The sequence below is a fragment of the Delphinapterus leucas genome, chromosome 8 (assembly GCF_059928025.1).
Source record: "Delphinapterus leucas isolate spDelLeu-1000000601 "Yukka" chromosome 8, BTC_Dleu_Yukka2, whole genome shotgun sequence".
Lineage (NCBI taxonomy): Eukaryota > Metazoa > Chordata > Mammalia > Artiodactyla > Monodontidae > Delphinapterus > Delphinapterus leucas.
The window spans coordinates 7,713,857-7,729,219 of record NC_143136.1 but is presented as its reverse complement, the minus strand read 5'-3'; the positions used below and the strand labels follow the sequence as shown (position 1 = coordinate 7,729,219).

General features: G+C 46.0%; 1 protein-coding gene across 8 annotated transcripts in view; it reads left to right on the top strand.

Annotated features, from left to right (window-relative positions):
* Window positions 1-15,118, top strand: part of EIF4E2 (eukaryotic translation initiation factor 4E family member 2) — a 28,915-nt gene extending 13,797 nt beyond the window's left edge. For 2 of the 8 annotated variants that reach the window (XM_022567980.2, XM_022567974.2), the window contains 4 exons: window positions 229-381; window positions 481-617; window positions 7,347-7,425; window positions 12,566-12,674. In XM_022567980.2, coding sequence (XP_022423688.1) covers window positions 229-381; window positions 481-617; window positions 7,347-7,392 — 336 coding nt within the window. In that variant the 3' untranslated portion in view covers window positions 7,393-7,425; window positions 12,566-12,674. Of the gene's footprint in view, window positions 1-228; window positions 382-480; window positions 618-2,350; window positions 2,617-7,346; window positions 7,426-10,247; window positions 10,443-12,565 lie in introns of those variants that run through there. The other 6 variants (XM_022567973.2, XM_022567970.2, XM_022567979.3 and 3 more) reach the window with 4 other exon arrangements.
* The last annotated feature ends 245 nt before the right edge of the window (window positions 15,119-15,363 follow it).

The following is a 15,363-nucleotide window of genomic DNA, read 5'->3' as shown; positions in this document are numbered from 1 at the left end:
GATCAAACCTGGGACCCCGGCAGTGAAAGTGCCAAGCCCTAACCACTGTACCGCCAGGGAATTCCCAAGAGAGGATTATTTTTAAAGGGTCCGTTTGGCCATTTTTTCCTATACAGTTGAGTAATTGGGAAGCAACAAGACTTCTTAGTGATCAAGGGATCGTTGGCCCTAAAGCAAAAGAGCTGTGAAACCGTATTTTAACTTTAAATGCTTTCTCTCTTTTCACAGGATGATGCAAATAAAAATGGTGGCAAGTGGATTATTCGGCTGCGGAAGGGCTTGGCATCCCGTTGCTGGGAGAATCTCATCCTGGCCATGTTGGGGGAACAGTTCATGGTTGGGGAGGAGATCTGTGGGGCTGTGGTCTCTGTCCGGTTTCAGGTAAGCCACCCCACGGGCAGGTCTGCTCCTCATGTTGCCTTTACTCTTCTCACTGCCTCCGATTTGCTTTGATGATTCCTTCTGTCGTTCCTCCTGTAGGAGGACATTATTTCAATATGGAATAAGACTGCCAGCGACCAAGCCACCACAGCCCGCATCCGGGATACGCTTCGGCGAGTGCTTAACCTACCTCCCAACACCATTATGGAGTACAAAACCCACACCGACAGCATCAAGTATGTGTTGTGGGGGCTTGCGGGGGGAATGTCCCTAAGTTTAGCAAAAGTAGGTCCTTAGTTGGGCCCAGAGGAATGTGGTCGTACAGAGACTGACTTCAGGAGAAGGGACAGACCAGTCTTCCCCTAGTGCTTCTGGCCACTTGTAGCAGTTCTTTGCTGGCAAGGTTCCCTGTCCACCTACACTGTGGGGTGCTTTTTATGAGAGAGAGCCCTTCCGCAGAATCCCAGTTGCACTGCCTGGGCTTGCTTTATTCACACAGGCTGTCTTGTCTTTCATGCACTAACCACTGTCGTAGAATGAAAGACAAAGTGCTCTTCTTTTTCTTGCTGTTTTTAAGATAATTTCACTGAACAGTAAGGCCCTCCTCCCTGCCTGCCCCTCACTCCACTTTTGCATGTCTTTTTAACCTGTTAGCTTCAGTCTGTTTTCTTTGTCCTGGGAAATCGACTTCGTATCAGGAGTGATGACTCCACTTCCTTGTGTGTAGAGCTGAACTCGTAGAGGAAGCAGAGCAGCGTGTTTGTGGGAGTAGAATGTAAGGGGAGCATGGATGCCAAAGGGGAAATTAGCTTTGCAGTCCACCTAAGACTCAAGGAAGTGGAGCTGGACGTCCACAAATGAGAATCACTGGCTAGGGTTGCTCCTTCAGTGATTGAATGTCATAAATAAATCCAGGTGATTATGAAAACGTTGTGGGGAGTGGCTGTTAGATTTTTCTCACAACTGGAGGGAGAGCGAGCCAACTAGGAGTCAGGACTTGGAGGTTTAGTTCTCTCCTTTGACTCTAATATCAGTGTGTGCCTTTGAGAAGTCTCTCTGCCACTCTGCTTCAGTTTCCCCATCGGTAAAATGGGGGATAATAACGCTTTACCCAACAGGGTTGTTCGAGGCTGATTTAATCTTTGTAATTGAAGGTCCTCAGATGGAGAATGCTCTTACAGGGCCAAGTATTATTGCTCTCATCGTCATCATTAGTAATAATATCATCATCCTGCTTATTAAAAACATTACTAGTAATGAGCCCGGCCATGGTGTTCAGCAGGCAGACCATTTGGGAATCTTTTTCCCCTGAATTTACAGATCGTATTGTGGGTGGAACTGGCTTAAACTAGCTAAGCGCCAGTTTTTAATTGGGAATGCTGCCATAGGAGGTGGTCTGTATCACATGGCTGGGTGTGGCTCATTGTAGCCACCAACAGTTATTAGCTAGCCATGACCCTGATTGCTTGCCTCGGCAGTCCCGGGTCAGCATTGTTTTTCTCTAGGCAGATTTTTCCTATTCTTTGTTCTGGAATACAGGTAGTTTCTCCCCTCCAGCCAGACTCAGTCTAGGCTGGAGAGACCCACACCTACCTTTTCTAGGACTCTTACATTCAAGGTTCCCAAATGCTCCCCACCCCCATCCCCCCCAGAAGCAACCTTTTCACCTGGATAGGAAAGGGAAAGAGGTATTTTTCAGCTCTCCCCTCTCCACTGTTCTCCCTCTCTAATACCCTGAAGCAGTTCTTCCTGACTTTTGTAGAAACATGTACAAGTCCTTAGAGTCTAGGAGAGCCTTTGGGCTTATTGCCTTAGTCTGCTGCTTGCTGCTTTATCCAGAGGTCTGCCTAGTACTCCAGCCCTGCAGCTACAGGGACCAGAAAGCCCTCCTTGATACCTAGATGCTACTTTTCCCTCGCGTCTCCCTCTCTTTCTCTCCCAATGTGCCAACATTTTGCACTTTCACTAGAATGCCAGGCAGGCTGGGCCCCCAAAGGCTCCTTTTTCAAAACCTCTGGAAGCCGCGGTTGAATGTGCCATGACCCTCTCCCTCTCTGGATGGCACCATCATTGAAGCTGGCATCATCGGAGTCTCTTGTTCTGTTGGCGTGCTACCTGGAAGACCCTTCTGTCCCGGACAAGAGGAATCGGAAGAGCATTTTATGTTTTAAGAACAGGCTGACACGCAGCAGCTACAACAACAGCTGAGATCACTTAATAAATGGTGCTAAACTAGCTTGTCTCATGCTCTTGCTCTTTATGGCGCATCAAAGAAGTGGCCTTTCAGACTGACTGTCACCATATTAAGGAATGGCACAGACTTCTCCGTGGAGGGCCATCCGGGGAACGCAGCCTCATTTCCATAAGCCCATTGTATAACGTCACATGGTATTTTGTTCCAGTTCTGCTGAGGTCCGACATAATGAGGTGATATCTAGCTCTCAAAATGAGACCCCATTTTTTTGGTATTTGAATTTTAGTTTCCATCTAGTCATGCCGATGACCAGAACAGAGTGATTTCTGACTTAGAATTCAGCTTGAAAGTCCGTACGGTTGGAAAGGGGGATCCTTGGCCTTTGCTTTGCTGACTTTGTTTGTCTTACTTCAAAGAAATCTCTTGCTTGGAGGTAAAGCCCTGCTTCCGTCTGTGTGCGGCTGTACATATAGAGCTTCCTTGCTTTGTGTTAATGGGGTTTTCTCACTGTGCTAAAGCCGCCCAAGCCACAAGCTCTTTGCCAGCCTTCTCCCTTCTGCTCTCCCCTTAGAGCCAGATCATCTTCCTCTTTGAGCTCGCCCTGCTTGCACGGTCTCAAGGTTCTAGCCCTTCCCTTCCTCCCAGTCCCCAGGGTTGTTGTGCATCAGGACCTGGTGTGGGGAGATGTCTTTGTCCTGCTTGAGTGTGCTCCTTAGGGCATCTGACCATACATAGCACATACCAGCCCCTCATGTGCTTTGTGGCTTGGCGTGTATGTGCTACAGCTCGGCCTTCAGGCCCCTAACCTGCATGTAGAATTTCAGCAAGCCTTACGTTACTTTAGGCTTTCTGAGGAGCTACCACCAAAACCAGAAATGAAACACTTGCCCGCACTAGGCCAGGTTGCCTGATCGCGCCTGTGAAGGTGGCTGTGGGCGTAACGTGGAGTTTGTCAGAGTGGCTGTGCGCTTCCATTATGGCAGCAGCGCCCTGAGCTATACCATCCTCACTGACCATCGGGCTCCACGTGGCCTGGGATCCCACAGAACACACACTGGGACTAAAGCACCCTGGGCTCAGCATCCTGGAGGTGTTCGTGTCGTTGCTTTTTTCTATTACGTACCCCAAATTGGTTGAAGGACCTAGAAGATGGAGATTTGTTGATGTATGGAAATGCCTATTCTCTCTGTTTTCAGCGTTTGTCCAAGAATTACCTTCTATGGCCCTTTCCCTCTTGCCTTCCACTATAATGTTACATGTATTGACCTTAATTTCAGCTAATGTAACTGGTCCAGGGGATGAGCTTGATGTCACCTTCCAAAGTAAGAGTTGATGAGAAAGCACCAAACTGACCGTGAGACCCCTGTGATCCTTGCCACATCTGAGCAGAAACCGGAACTGTTCTGCTTTGTTCTGCTCCTTGTGGCTCTCCCACAGGTGTGGCTCTGTTTGAGCCAAGGAACTGGAGCTGCTTGGACTTGAGAATTCCAGGGAAATGAGGAAGAAAGAGCCGCAGTTCTCTCCCAGCTACTTGGGAGATTAGGGCTCCTGGAAATGGTGAGGGGAATGTTTTTAGGGGTGGCTTAGATTTCTCAGTCAAGCGTACCTCCACCTTGCTCTGTTTCAGTCCAGTCTCCAGTGTCCTTTTTCAACTATCTGGTTTTCCCAGGCTTCCCCTGATCACACTGCTTGTGGCCTTTTCCTGCTGCACTCCCGAGAGGCTGATGCTGCGCACAGGGCGTGACGAGCTGCTTTGCTGCAGAGGGGATGCTGCCTGCTGCCTCGTACCCTTGCTTATTGCCAACAGTTAGCCCCTTAAGGGTGCGTGGGTCCCACTGTGAAACTGGTTCAATTGAGTGTTAGCTCAGGGGTGTGGCTCTTTCTAATGAGGCCAATCATAGCTGAGATTTCAGAGATTTGGGTCCTTGCAGGCATCAGGTGATTCACTGTATCCACCACTTTGAGGACAATCTCATAACACAGCCAGACTGGCAACCCAGAATCACGGGACCACAGGATAAGACTTGGGGCACAGAGCCATATAGAGCAGCAGTGCCTCTTGTGAGGAAATTCCTCTTTGGAGTAGTCTCTTGAGTCCCTTCGTGCCTCTGGCCTGGAATGGGAGAGGGAAGACAGGGCCAGCTGCACTCAGTGGGCCACAGTGTTGGGAACACTGACCAGGCCCCTCTGCAGAGAGAGCTGAGGGTAGGTGACTTCTCTTTATTCATTTATTCTAGAGGAGAAATGGGTTGAATCACGGGGACTTCACCACATCTAGATTTCATTGTATTTAAACATTGAACTTCGTAGGCAAGAACCAACCATCCCTTCTCTTGCCATGGCTAAATCATAGCCAGGTGGCACTGGGTCATACCAGCATAATTGCTGGACTTTGCATTTGTGAAATGTTCCCCCATGCTGATGTTCAAGGTAAAGCCCAGACTAGCAGGAGGCCAAGTTCGTCCATGAGTATGAGGGCCAGCTGAGTGCAAGGCTGTGAACTGAGATTTGGGCCAGAGTAGGGGCAAGTACAGAGTTACACAGAAATGAGATCTCTGCTCTCAGAGTTTGCTTTCTGGTAAGTGAGCTGGCAAAAGGTGGTCTTTAAAGGACTCATTGTTATCCTGTCATTTGAATCTGTTTAGAATGCCCTGTAGGCTATATTAATCTCACGGTAATTTAAAAAAGAATATTTTTTTAAGAAACTCAATTTACATGACAGTTTTAACATTTAACTTGTTCTTTCTTTACCTTTAAAAGAAACAAGTTTTAATATTACTAATATGCCTGGGATGCCAGATGGAAAATAGCTAGAACATTCGCACCTAGTTTTAGGCGTTTGATTTGCCTCTTAGTCAAGCATTGGCCTGTGAGAACCAGCGATTGTACCAGTGACTATGACCAGCTATTTTATCTCCACTGAATCCATATGAGGAAACTTCTTTGCCCACATTCTTCATGTTGAAGTTTTTACATATGAAGAAAATACTGCTGAAGAAAATGGGAGGGCAGTTTAATACTAAACTGGATTAGAGGGGACTCTGACATCCATATTTCTGAAGGTTCTTGACACAGAACTTCTGTTTGGACTAGTGTAGGGCTTTCTGGAAACAAAAGGATAAATGAGGTGAAGCTTCAACACAGCCATGTAATTTCTTGTTGACACCTAAATTGCTTAAATAGAATTTAAGTCTCACCTTTAGAGCAAGAGAGGGTCGTTGCCCAAGCGTCAGAGTTTGCTTTCTCCTTATCTCCATTTGTGAAGAGTGAAATGGCCTTCTGACATCACTCGTGGACCCTCAAAGTTCATCACGTTACCATCTCTCCAGAAGGGGCTGTGAAGCAGATGTCTTTCTGTGGAAACTGAGTTTGTGAATTGATAAAGACTGGCATGCTTATTGGGTGCTCTTCCATTTTCCTTCAGTTAACATACCTGTATCAGTATTTTGGCAATACTCTCTCTGAAGAAACCATTAACTTCAGATCAATCTCTTATTCCGAGAGATACATCATTAACATAAATGCTGCTGTTTACAAGAGGGAAATACTAATGAAACTGATGTGAATATTGCCTGGAAGAATGAATTTGTTGTGCCAGGTCTCTGTATTTAATCCCTTCCTATTTAAAAAAAGAAAAGCTATCTGTAGGAGACCTACTGATAAAATATATTTTAGTGGTCATAATATTAAACCTGCAGTGAGCTAATAATTTAGCACGTTAAACCCTATATGTTGTCACCATGGGTATATCACCCCTTTAAACCAAGAATGGAATAATTGACAGTAAGGAGTTTTAGATTTAAAGGCACCAAATTACCCATTTTATATGTAATTCCCAGGGAAGTGACCTGACACTTTGTCCCTAAGTGGCTGAAAAATGGTTAAGGCAAACAGGAAGGACATAAGCTCCTCTCAGAAAACTTGAGGTGCGTTAGGGCTTCCAGATACACAGGGCATCTAGCTTTCTCCTGGTTTTTGGCCAGCAGTCGCCAAGGCCCTGGTCTTTGTGGAGCGTCATTCCAAGAGACTACCCTCAGTCACATTTCTTATCCCTTTCTAACTCCAATTTCTAAATTAAGTTAATGAGCATTAAAGTTGTGTTGAGCATTGGCCTTTGGAAATTTTGAGCTGCTGTGACATAATACAACTTAATTTTAAGATAATAGTTACTTGGGTATTATCAGAAACACGTAACCTGATAAGAATTTGGGTCTGAGTTTAGAAGGGTCAGAAGGTTGGAAATACGAAAGCAGATAAAGTGGTGTAATTTCCTCCTTGCGTCTTTGGACATTGTAATGCTGTTGGGTACCTGCCTTTACCGTCAGGGTGAGGCCTGATGAAGAAAGATAGTTTCTGCCACCTGCCCTCACGTCCCCAAGGCAGAAAGCACGGCTGCCCTTCGCCTCAGTGAATTGGAGGTGTCTCCCATGGTGGGTGAGCTTAGCTCTGACCTCACTGGTGTCCCCTGTAGACTTGTTGAAGGAGTGGCTAGAAGAACGTGCAAATCCTCTAGGGAGTAGTGAGGGCCAGACTTAGCCAGGAGACGAGCCAGGAGGAGTGCCAGCTGCCCCTGAAAGGTGCCGGCCACCCCGCTAAGCTGAGAGGAAAGTCTAGGAGGGGAACCTCACTGCTGTGCTTCCAGGTGTCGGTGGGCTCCACTTGACCTTGAGGGTACCTGAAGTGGGGTGTGGGTTTATCTTGTCTGTTCTCTCTTTGTTAAAAAGCCTTTGATCTGAATGTACTATTGTGTTTTTTGTCTCTGGTTTGCCAGGGCCTGGGAGGAGTTTCATGGCCTGGTGAACAGCAGCGGCCGCTGATCGGACGCTCCCCCTCTGTCTCTCACACTCAGGGTAGGGCCTTGTCTACCTTCTCTGTAACCTTGTGACATACCTCTCGACCGTAGGACCCTCTTCCCAAGGGGATGCCCTCTCCCCACTTGTCCCCAGGCTTGCCTCTGCCAGCATTGAGCCTGCTTCAGCCCCTCCTCATGGACTGATGCCACAGTCTCAGAGGAAACCGCTGAGTCCAAAGCCACTGACTTATCCTGCCTGGGTCACATGTCTCCTGGTGAAGCCCTGGGCAGGTCGATGAGCCTCGCTACACTTCTGTTTTCTGATTTGGAAAATGAGTTTCCACGGACTGACATGTCCCTGGTGTCTTTGGATGCCAACATTCCATGATTAGAAATGGCCCAGAGATCCATTTTCTTTTGCCCGGACGTGGCCATTTTTAAGCCGTCTGACAGTGTCCTGTGACTAATAGGACAGTTCCACAGGCCACAGTATGGGTTAGGTGAGAGGTATGTCTCGTTTGCTGGTGGTATTTGTCAGTTGTGAGGAAACAAGTGATGGAACTTCTGAGTTTCAGCGGTTAAAGTGAACTGGGGGTAGATGTCAGGGCTATGTAGGGGGCACGGTTCCAGGTTGTATTGTGGCTAGACCACCACGTGTTTGCTGGCAGAGAGAGACCCTGGGATACGGAAGGCTGGGTCAACTGAAGCATTCACTTTAAGAATATTTGTATTTCAGTTAAGGGAGTTCCAAGTCCATGTCTGTATCTTTAGCAGAAGGAGTTGAATTGGGTAAATTTATTCTGGATGAGAGGAATGGATAAAAGGACGGTATCTCCACGTGCCCGACCCGAGAGCACATTCCTGGACAGTAACTGTCCCCGCCCCAAACCCATCCCTAAGAAATGGAGAATTTCTAAAACGGAAAAGAACATGTCAGCTGTAGTAGCTGCTTCAGAACTCCCCTCTCCCGGGAAGGAAGGGAGGCTTTTTCAGGAAAAGGAGACTTACATTCCTCAAATGGGCTAAAGAGATGGCATGACACTGTGAGGGACAGAAGCGGGTGGCCAGGGGTCTGAGTAATAAACAGTCCCAGAATTCCTATACACTCATGCCACTCATATCTGTTTTTTCAATAGTTTAATTCCTTTATTATAAATTCAGCTTCTAGATGATAACATTAGATTTTCAAAATTGCAATTTAAAGAGTTTCTCTGTATAGTCAATATAGAATTCTGAGATGGATGAAAACCATGTATCAGCTCTAATGCTGATACATTGATGTGTAGGCTGGAAAGCAGCAGATACTCATAAACCAGTTACATTCCCAGAGGCCTCTGGTGCTCTAGTGGGCGTGTTGTAACAGCGCCACCGTAGTTACTTCTAAGGTTCCTTTTCTTCTGCTTTTAATGTCCCTGAAATTGCGATGCTTACAGTGAATGTGATAAGAAGGGTTTTTGTCGTAGTTTAATTGGCAGCATTTACCTCTTAATGGTGGTGCCTTTAAAATTCAACAGCATCTTAGGTTCCATAAAAAAAAAAAGCTTTAAAATGAAACTGGAATAGACAGAATGGAAGACGTAAAATCATTCCCTCTCCCCTCAGCTAACACTAAACTCCCCAGGAAAAGATCTTTGAATTGCTTTGAAAAGTCATATAGTTGCGTAAGTTGCATAATTGCTGTTTTGTAGTCTCTTTGTTCTTTTTGTTGCCCCCCGCCCAATATCTTTTTTATAGGGCAGATTGAAGGGAGCATTCATGGGTTAGGTGTTCTCCTTGAAGCACAGACTTGGGAGAATGAGAGGAGTATTAGAGTCTAAACAAAAAAACCCAACTCACTTCATTGTCCTAACAGACTTGAGAAAGACTTCATATTTCACCTTTATTGATTTAACCTTGTAAGTGGTAAAAGGGGTGTTCCAAGGAGATGCGCATACCCAGCTTGTGGTGGTTTGAGCTGCCGTCTTAGAGGCCCCAAACTTTAGCCTTCTTGTCCTCCCTCCCTCTCCTCCCTTCCAAGTAGATCACTATCTATGAAGAAATTAAAAACTGCTATTTAAATAATTCTTGAACCACAAATACTTTGCCTCAATTTATCTGATGTTTTGTGACGTTACATGTGGCTGCTAATATTTTAGGAGTATGTCATTTGACCTCTATTACCATTACAAATAAACATTGCCCTTTTAACCATGGCTTCAGTAGAAGTCCCAGTTAGCTGCTGGTTTGGGGCGGTTATGGGGTGGGATAGATTCTGGGTCCCTGCATGTCTAGGCTGACATGCACAGAAGCAGTGATCTCTCTTGATGGAGAATGAACTTGGTGTGGTCACTCGGTAGAGATGAGAGATTGAAGTTTGCCCTAGTAAACCTAGGGGGTTTGCAATTTTGTTTGCTTTGCAGGGAGGGAGAGAGGAGGAAGCCAGAGCTGGCCTGGGCCGGACAGCTGGATAGCCAGAGAATGATTCCCTGAAGACCGTGATGTAAAGATGATAATTATCATTTCCTTCTAAACGATCTGTTATATCATTGAAAGCCATTGAACAAACCCAAACCCAAAAATCTTCCCAATAGTCTGCACATTGCTAGGTGCTTGGAGGGTCTAGCTTTCCAGAGCTCAGTCTAGATTGTCTAAATTTTAGTTTGCTTTTAAAAGAAGAGAAGCCCATCTTTTAAAAAGAAACAAAGAAAAAAGAAAAATTGATTGTGGCCTCTGCCACTTCCTGTCTACCTTCTCTCTTTCTCCTAATCTCTCTGTGCCCTGCAGCCTGGGGTGAGGGACATAACTGAGGATTAGTTCCCAGCTGGTTTGAGGTGAACACATTCCTCAGGCTAAATTTGGCACCAAGCTCTTCTCAACCCACTTTTTTTTTTTTTTTTTTAGAAAGGCTGGACCTGAGCCGCCAGCTGCCACCCGCCTGCTTCAGCCTGTCATTGTCAGGAGCCTGTTGCCCACCCTCATTGCTCTTTGTTTTTCTTTATATCAGACTCTTTGGAAAAACTCAGCTGGATTCTCCTGGCTCTGTTACTCTGTCCCTCCCCATTTCCATTTTACAAATAAACCTTAGAATGATTCTGACTTCTTAGAGATTTCTGACTATGAAGAGATCTGTGGCAACAGAATTAGAATCAATATTGCGTATCTTAGTGGGAAGGTGCTATAGAGCCCTTCAGCTTACCTGCCATCGGGAGGGTTTGTTCTGGCCCAGCCCCAGCACAGTGCAGGAGTTCTCCAGAACATAGGTGGCCTGTGTATGGTGATGATTAATCCTAAAGATTCTCTTCTTTACATCACTAAACAGCAGAAAGGGCTGAGTCCAGATATTTGCCTGCCATCTCTCTTACTCCAGATAAGACAGATAATTCTCCCACAGTCAGAAGATTCTCTGACTCTACCTTCCCGCACCCCTGGCTTTCTAGTCTCCCTGCTGGTTGACTTTTGTGATCCAGTTGATCTGTGGGGACAGAGATGGCATCAAAGGGGAAGAAGGAAGCAGCAAATCCTTCTTCCTAACCACTTCTTTGTTATTAGAGGTGTCCTCCGTTGTGCAGACTCTGTCACAGCACAGCGTCCCTAAGGGGACTCAAATAGCACACCTCAGATACGCCTGCTTTTCTCTGCCTTATGATCAGATGCATTCTCATTCTTTGCTAGCTTCTTGCGGCCCCTCAGTGGGGTCTGCCCTTTTGAAAGGCCCTTTAAAAAGATGATTACCCCACTAAGTTCTCTTCGTGTTTGGTCTTCAACTCCTTAGATGGAAATCATTGAAATTCTCAATAGCATTGATCATTGAGCTGCATGGTCATGCATGTCAGTTACAAAAAAATACCAGTGGGCTTTTGAGATAACATCAGTTTCTTCCCAGCCAGAGTTCACCCACGCCAGCTCCATCCAGTTTCCCTCTCAGTGTGCTTGTCTGCAGTTTTTCTCTGTGTAGTGAGGGCTGTGAGTTACTGTCAGCCTGCCACCATCATGGAGGAGAATCTGTTAGCCAGCAGCAGGAGAAAACTGCTGTTTGGCTGGGCTGAGCATATTCCTCCGTCAGTATTAATTCATTCTGGACCAATTGCCAGATACCCAATCAATTGTAGCAATTTTAAGACAGGTCAGTTAAAACCAAAGCTTCTAGAATGTTCCATTAAAATTAAATGGAAGAAATCATTCCAAAATCAGGTTAATGAGAATTTCTGTCTCAAAATTTCAGACAAATTTAAGTCTGAAGCACTGGGCCAGAGCAGTAGATGCAGTGACCTTTAAAGCCCCTTCCAACCCTGAGATTTGGGGATTAAAATGGCGATGCGAACTGCTAAGGTGTTGTTGGATTTCTAGGCTGGAACAGGAGAGGTACTAGTGGGCGGCCAAACCTGTCTGCATCCAGTAGGAGGCAACTAAGAAGACCTCACAAGATCTGTTACACACACACACATGCACACGTGTGTGCACGTGCTAAGTTTCTAAAGTAGAGTGTACTCAGGTTTCACCTCTTAGAATATCCTTTCATAAGCAGCTATAAGTTTTGAACCAAGGGATTTTTGGTTGGTTGGTTGTTTTTTTGAATATGTAATACAATCTGTCGTTCAATTTTTTTTTAAAAATGCATGTGCGTGAGTGTGTGTTTGTGTGTAAGAGAGAAAGAGGTTTCCGTCCCACTCTTTCTCCATCTGCCCAGCTTCCAGTGTCCCTTCCCCTGCCACCACACCGCCCCAGGTAACAGCGTTTTCTTAGGTATGACTTCCTTGAGGCAGATATGAGCCTTATTTCCTCACTCACACAGGAGGCAGCATATCAAGTCCACACACTGTTCTGCACCTCAACGTTTTCAGTCTCTCTTGGTGATCTTTCTGTATTAGTAGAGAGTTTCTTTTCCTTTCATTTTTTTTAAGCTGCACAGTATCCCTTTAATATTTAGTCCCCTATTAATTTTTAGTCCCCTGTTCACACGCGTTTGGGTTGTTTCTGACCTCTTGTAATTGCAACCAGTTGAGTCCAAGTGGCTGAAGGGACTCGGGAGGCAGGTTGCTGTGTTGGCATTAGATGAGCAAGGAAGGAAGGTCCTGGGGTGTCAGGAGGGCCCGAGAGCTGCCGAGGCCAGGTTTCCCGTGTGTGTGTGTGTGTGTGTGTGTGTGTGTGTGTGTGTGTGTGTTGCCTAGAGATGACCTGTGTATTGAATGCTCTCTTTTCTCCCATTTTTTTTCTTTCAGGGACAATTCAAGCTTTCGAAATACAAAAATCACATTGTGAAAGTACACAAGCTGGCAATAATCCTTTTCTGTATGTGTGTGTTTGTCCGAAACGGATGGGAGGTCTCCGGCTGGCCCTTCCATCTGCTCACTGAGGGGACGTCCCTGAGCCTCGTGCTCCCCTTTTGCACTCATTCCTGGAGGACGGATTCCGCTAGACACCCTCCAGCATCGCTGACTTTATAAAGCGGAAAAAATGGAAAACGTGACTTTGTAATAGACAAACTTTTTTTTTTAATGGGGTTCTGTTGGGGGAGTTCAGCCTTTCCTTTTTCTGTGTGCTGTCCAGATGCCTCCCGGGCACCCTGTCGTGCTCTCCTCTGCTGTACAAAGGGCGTCGTGACCACGTGTACAAGCCAGAGCTGTCAACTGAGCGTGATCAGTATTATGAATGTCTGTGCATCCAGGAAAAGCTTTTTGTTGGAGAGTCCCGGAATAGCTATAAATGCTGTCTTCTAGATCTGCCATTAAATTATTGGGACGTTTTGTTTATTTCACGCCCCTCTTCCCCCAAGCCCACCACTTTTGGAAAAAGTGTTACTGATTTTGTATTGTCTCCTGCCTTATGCCCTCCAGCCTTCCCTCCTGTGGGACTCTTTCCTTTTAGGCACTGCTGCACTTAGAAGTTTAATCCAGTGGGCTACACTGGTTTCACTGAGGCGACTTAGAAGGTATGACTTCATAAATTAAACCAGAGCAGAATCCAGTTTAATGAGGAGCTAGGTTATAGTAGAGCTTCCAAGTACAGGATTAGGAGCTGAGGGCAGTTTCTGAAACCGTTTTCCCGCATATGAGCAGGGCCTGTGTGTCCAGCCTCTTTCTGTGGGTTCTTGCATGCCTCTGATTGAGGAAGGGAAGCAAAAGCTGGTTGTTGCCAGGTGTTAACACAATATGGTGAATTCTATGATCTGGAAACTGGGACACCTGAAGAAAAGTTGACCATGATGGATGGCTTTCTTTGCACGGCTATACCTGTCTGCAGTGGTTGGAGAAACCTACTTTCAGTCCTCATCACCTGGTGTACGTGTTAGCAGATGCGTGCTGATCCAGGATGCCCGGACAGAATCTGAAAATGACCAGGCACACATCAGAGAAGCTGGGTGATCTGACTCCAGAAGGACTGAAATCAGAGAGGTCAGAGAGCACCTAGGGTTGAAATAAGTACCGAGGACCAGTCCTACGGCAGCCTCCAAGGAGCACTGGCTTACTTGGCTCTTGTGAGCAGAGATCGCAGTACCTTAAATTAAGGCCTCTCCTAAAACCTATCCTTGCAGGCCAGGGGGCCTTAGCCACCTGGTCTCAGAGAAATCATATGAGAGTAACAGGCATTTCCTTATTGTATTTATATTACTGTCTTCCTACTTTCCAACTCCTGAACACCCTGGAATTACCACTGTCTTGGGATGTTTTTTCCTGAAAGAACAGGGGAGTGTAGAGCCAAAAGGGAGGTGCTTCCATTACAGGTGAAGTTAGATAAGATCTAGCAGTGACTTAAACTCCAGGAATATGAAGAATAAATTCTAGTGCCCGGACAGTTGTGAAGGGCTCAGACAAATATAGGAGCAACATTGGCTACAATGGGGAGCAAAGGCGGCCTTCTGAGTTTAGACCCAGAGAGGTCTTCACTTTTGCCTAAACTCAGATTTGCCATGAAAATTCCAAAGAGAGCAGATGTTTGGATTTGCCCTCCTTTGGGCCTCTGCCTGACTATGATTAGTGAGCGAGTGTGGGTGCATATGTGTGTAACGTGCTCGTGAGTGAGGGTTTCGTCAGGCCGAGTGCTATGGTGTATTGTCCATATTTGTGTTTACTTTTTTTTTTTTTTGATCTCATTTGTTCAGATGTTTTAATCTCTTGTGTTTCCTAGAGCTGCACATGCCTCCCCCACCAACCTTTTCTTTGCAGTATTCAAAAGTTATTTTTTTCCCATCAAACACATACTGGCTAGAACAAGAGTTATTTCTGCTAGGCAGCATCTTACCCCTAGAGCTCTCCAGATCTGCCTAACAGCTTTAAATCGGGGATTGAAGAGTCAGTTTTTCCAAACCACCTGTTTTCCACGTTAGCTTGCGAGGTCTTTTCAATTCTTTTTGACTCCATGCGCCTCTGCTACACTGAGATAGGACACGGTTACGGTATCACCAGTTGTAAAGACGAAGGGGAAAAGGTGCACCAGAGCCAACCTAGCACACGTTATCAGGTTGCTGCTGGGAGGTGGGGTGTCACTGTCCCCTTTGCACAGGCAGGCTGTTTCCAGGACCCCTCAGAAACTGGTCCCCACTCCTCTCCAGGGCTCTTCTCATCTTATCCCTCTATTCACATGTGTGTGTGTTTCCCTGTGATGTTGGCAGTGACAATAATTTCCCACCCAGAGAGAAGCTTGTGGTCCACGATACTCCAAGAATGAATTTCCAGGTATTAGCCATGGAGGCGCAGAAGCTGTGACAGGAGTGAGTCAGTGCTGCACTTTCAGAGCAGTTGTGTACTGCGGTAATAAATGGAGAACATCAAGAACCTGGTTGTGGACTCTTGAATGCAATGGAAATGGGGACACGGGTAGTTTGTTACTACTGCTTCTGCCCTTTGGTGCGTGGGTCTTCATTTTAAACGCGTTCCAGAACAAAATAATGTGGGATAGTCCGGACGCTGCAGTATCATTGACATAAGTGTATCATAAAACTGTCCTCTAATTGACATTAATCGTTGCCATAGCAATTTACATTTTTAATATCAAAATAGTTGTTAATTCTAATTCTTCT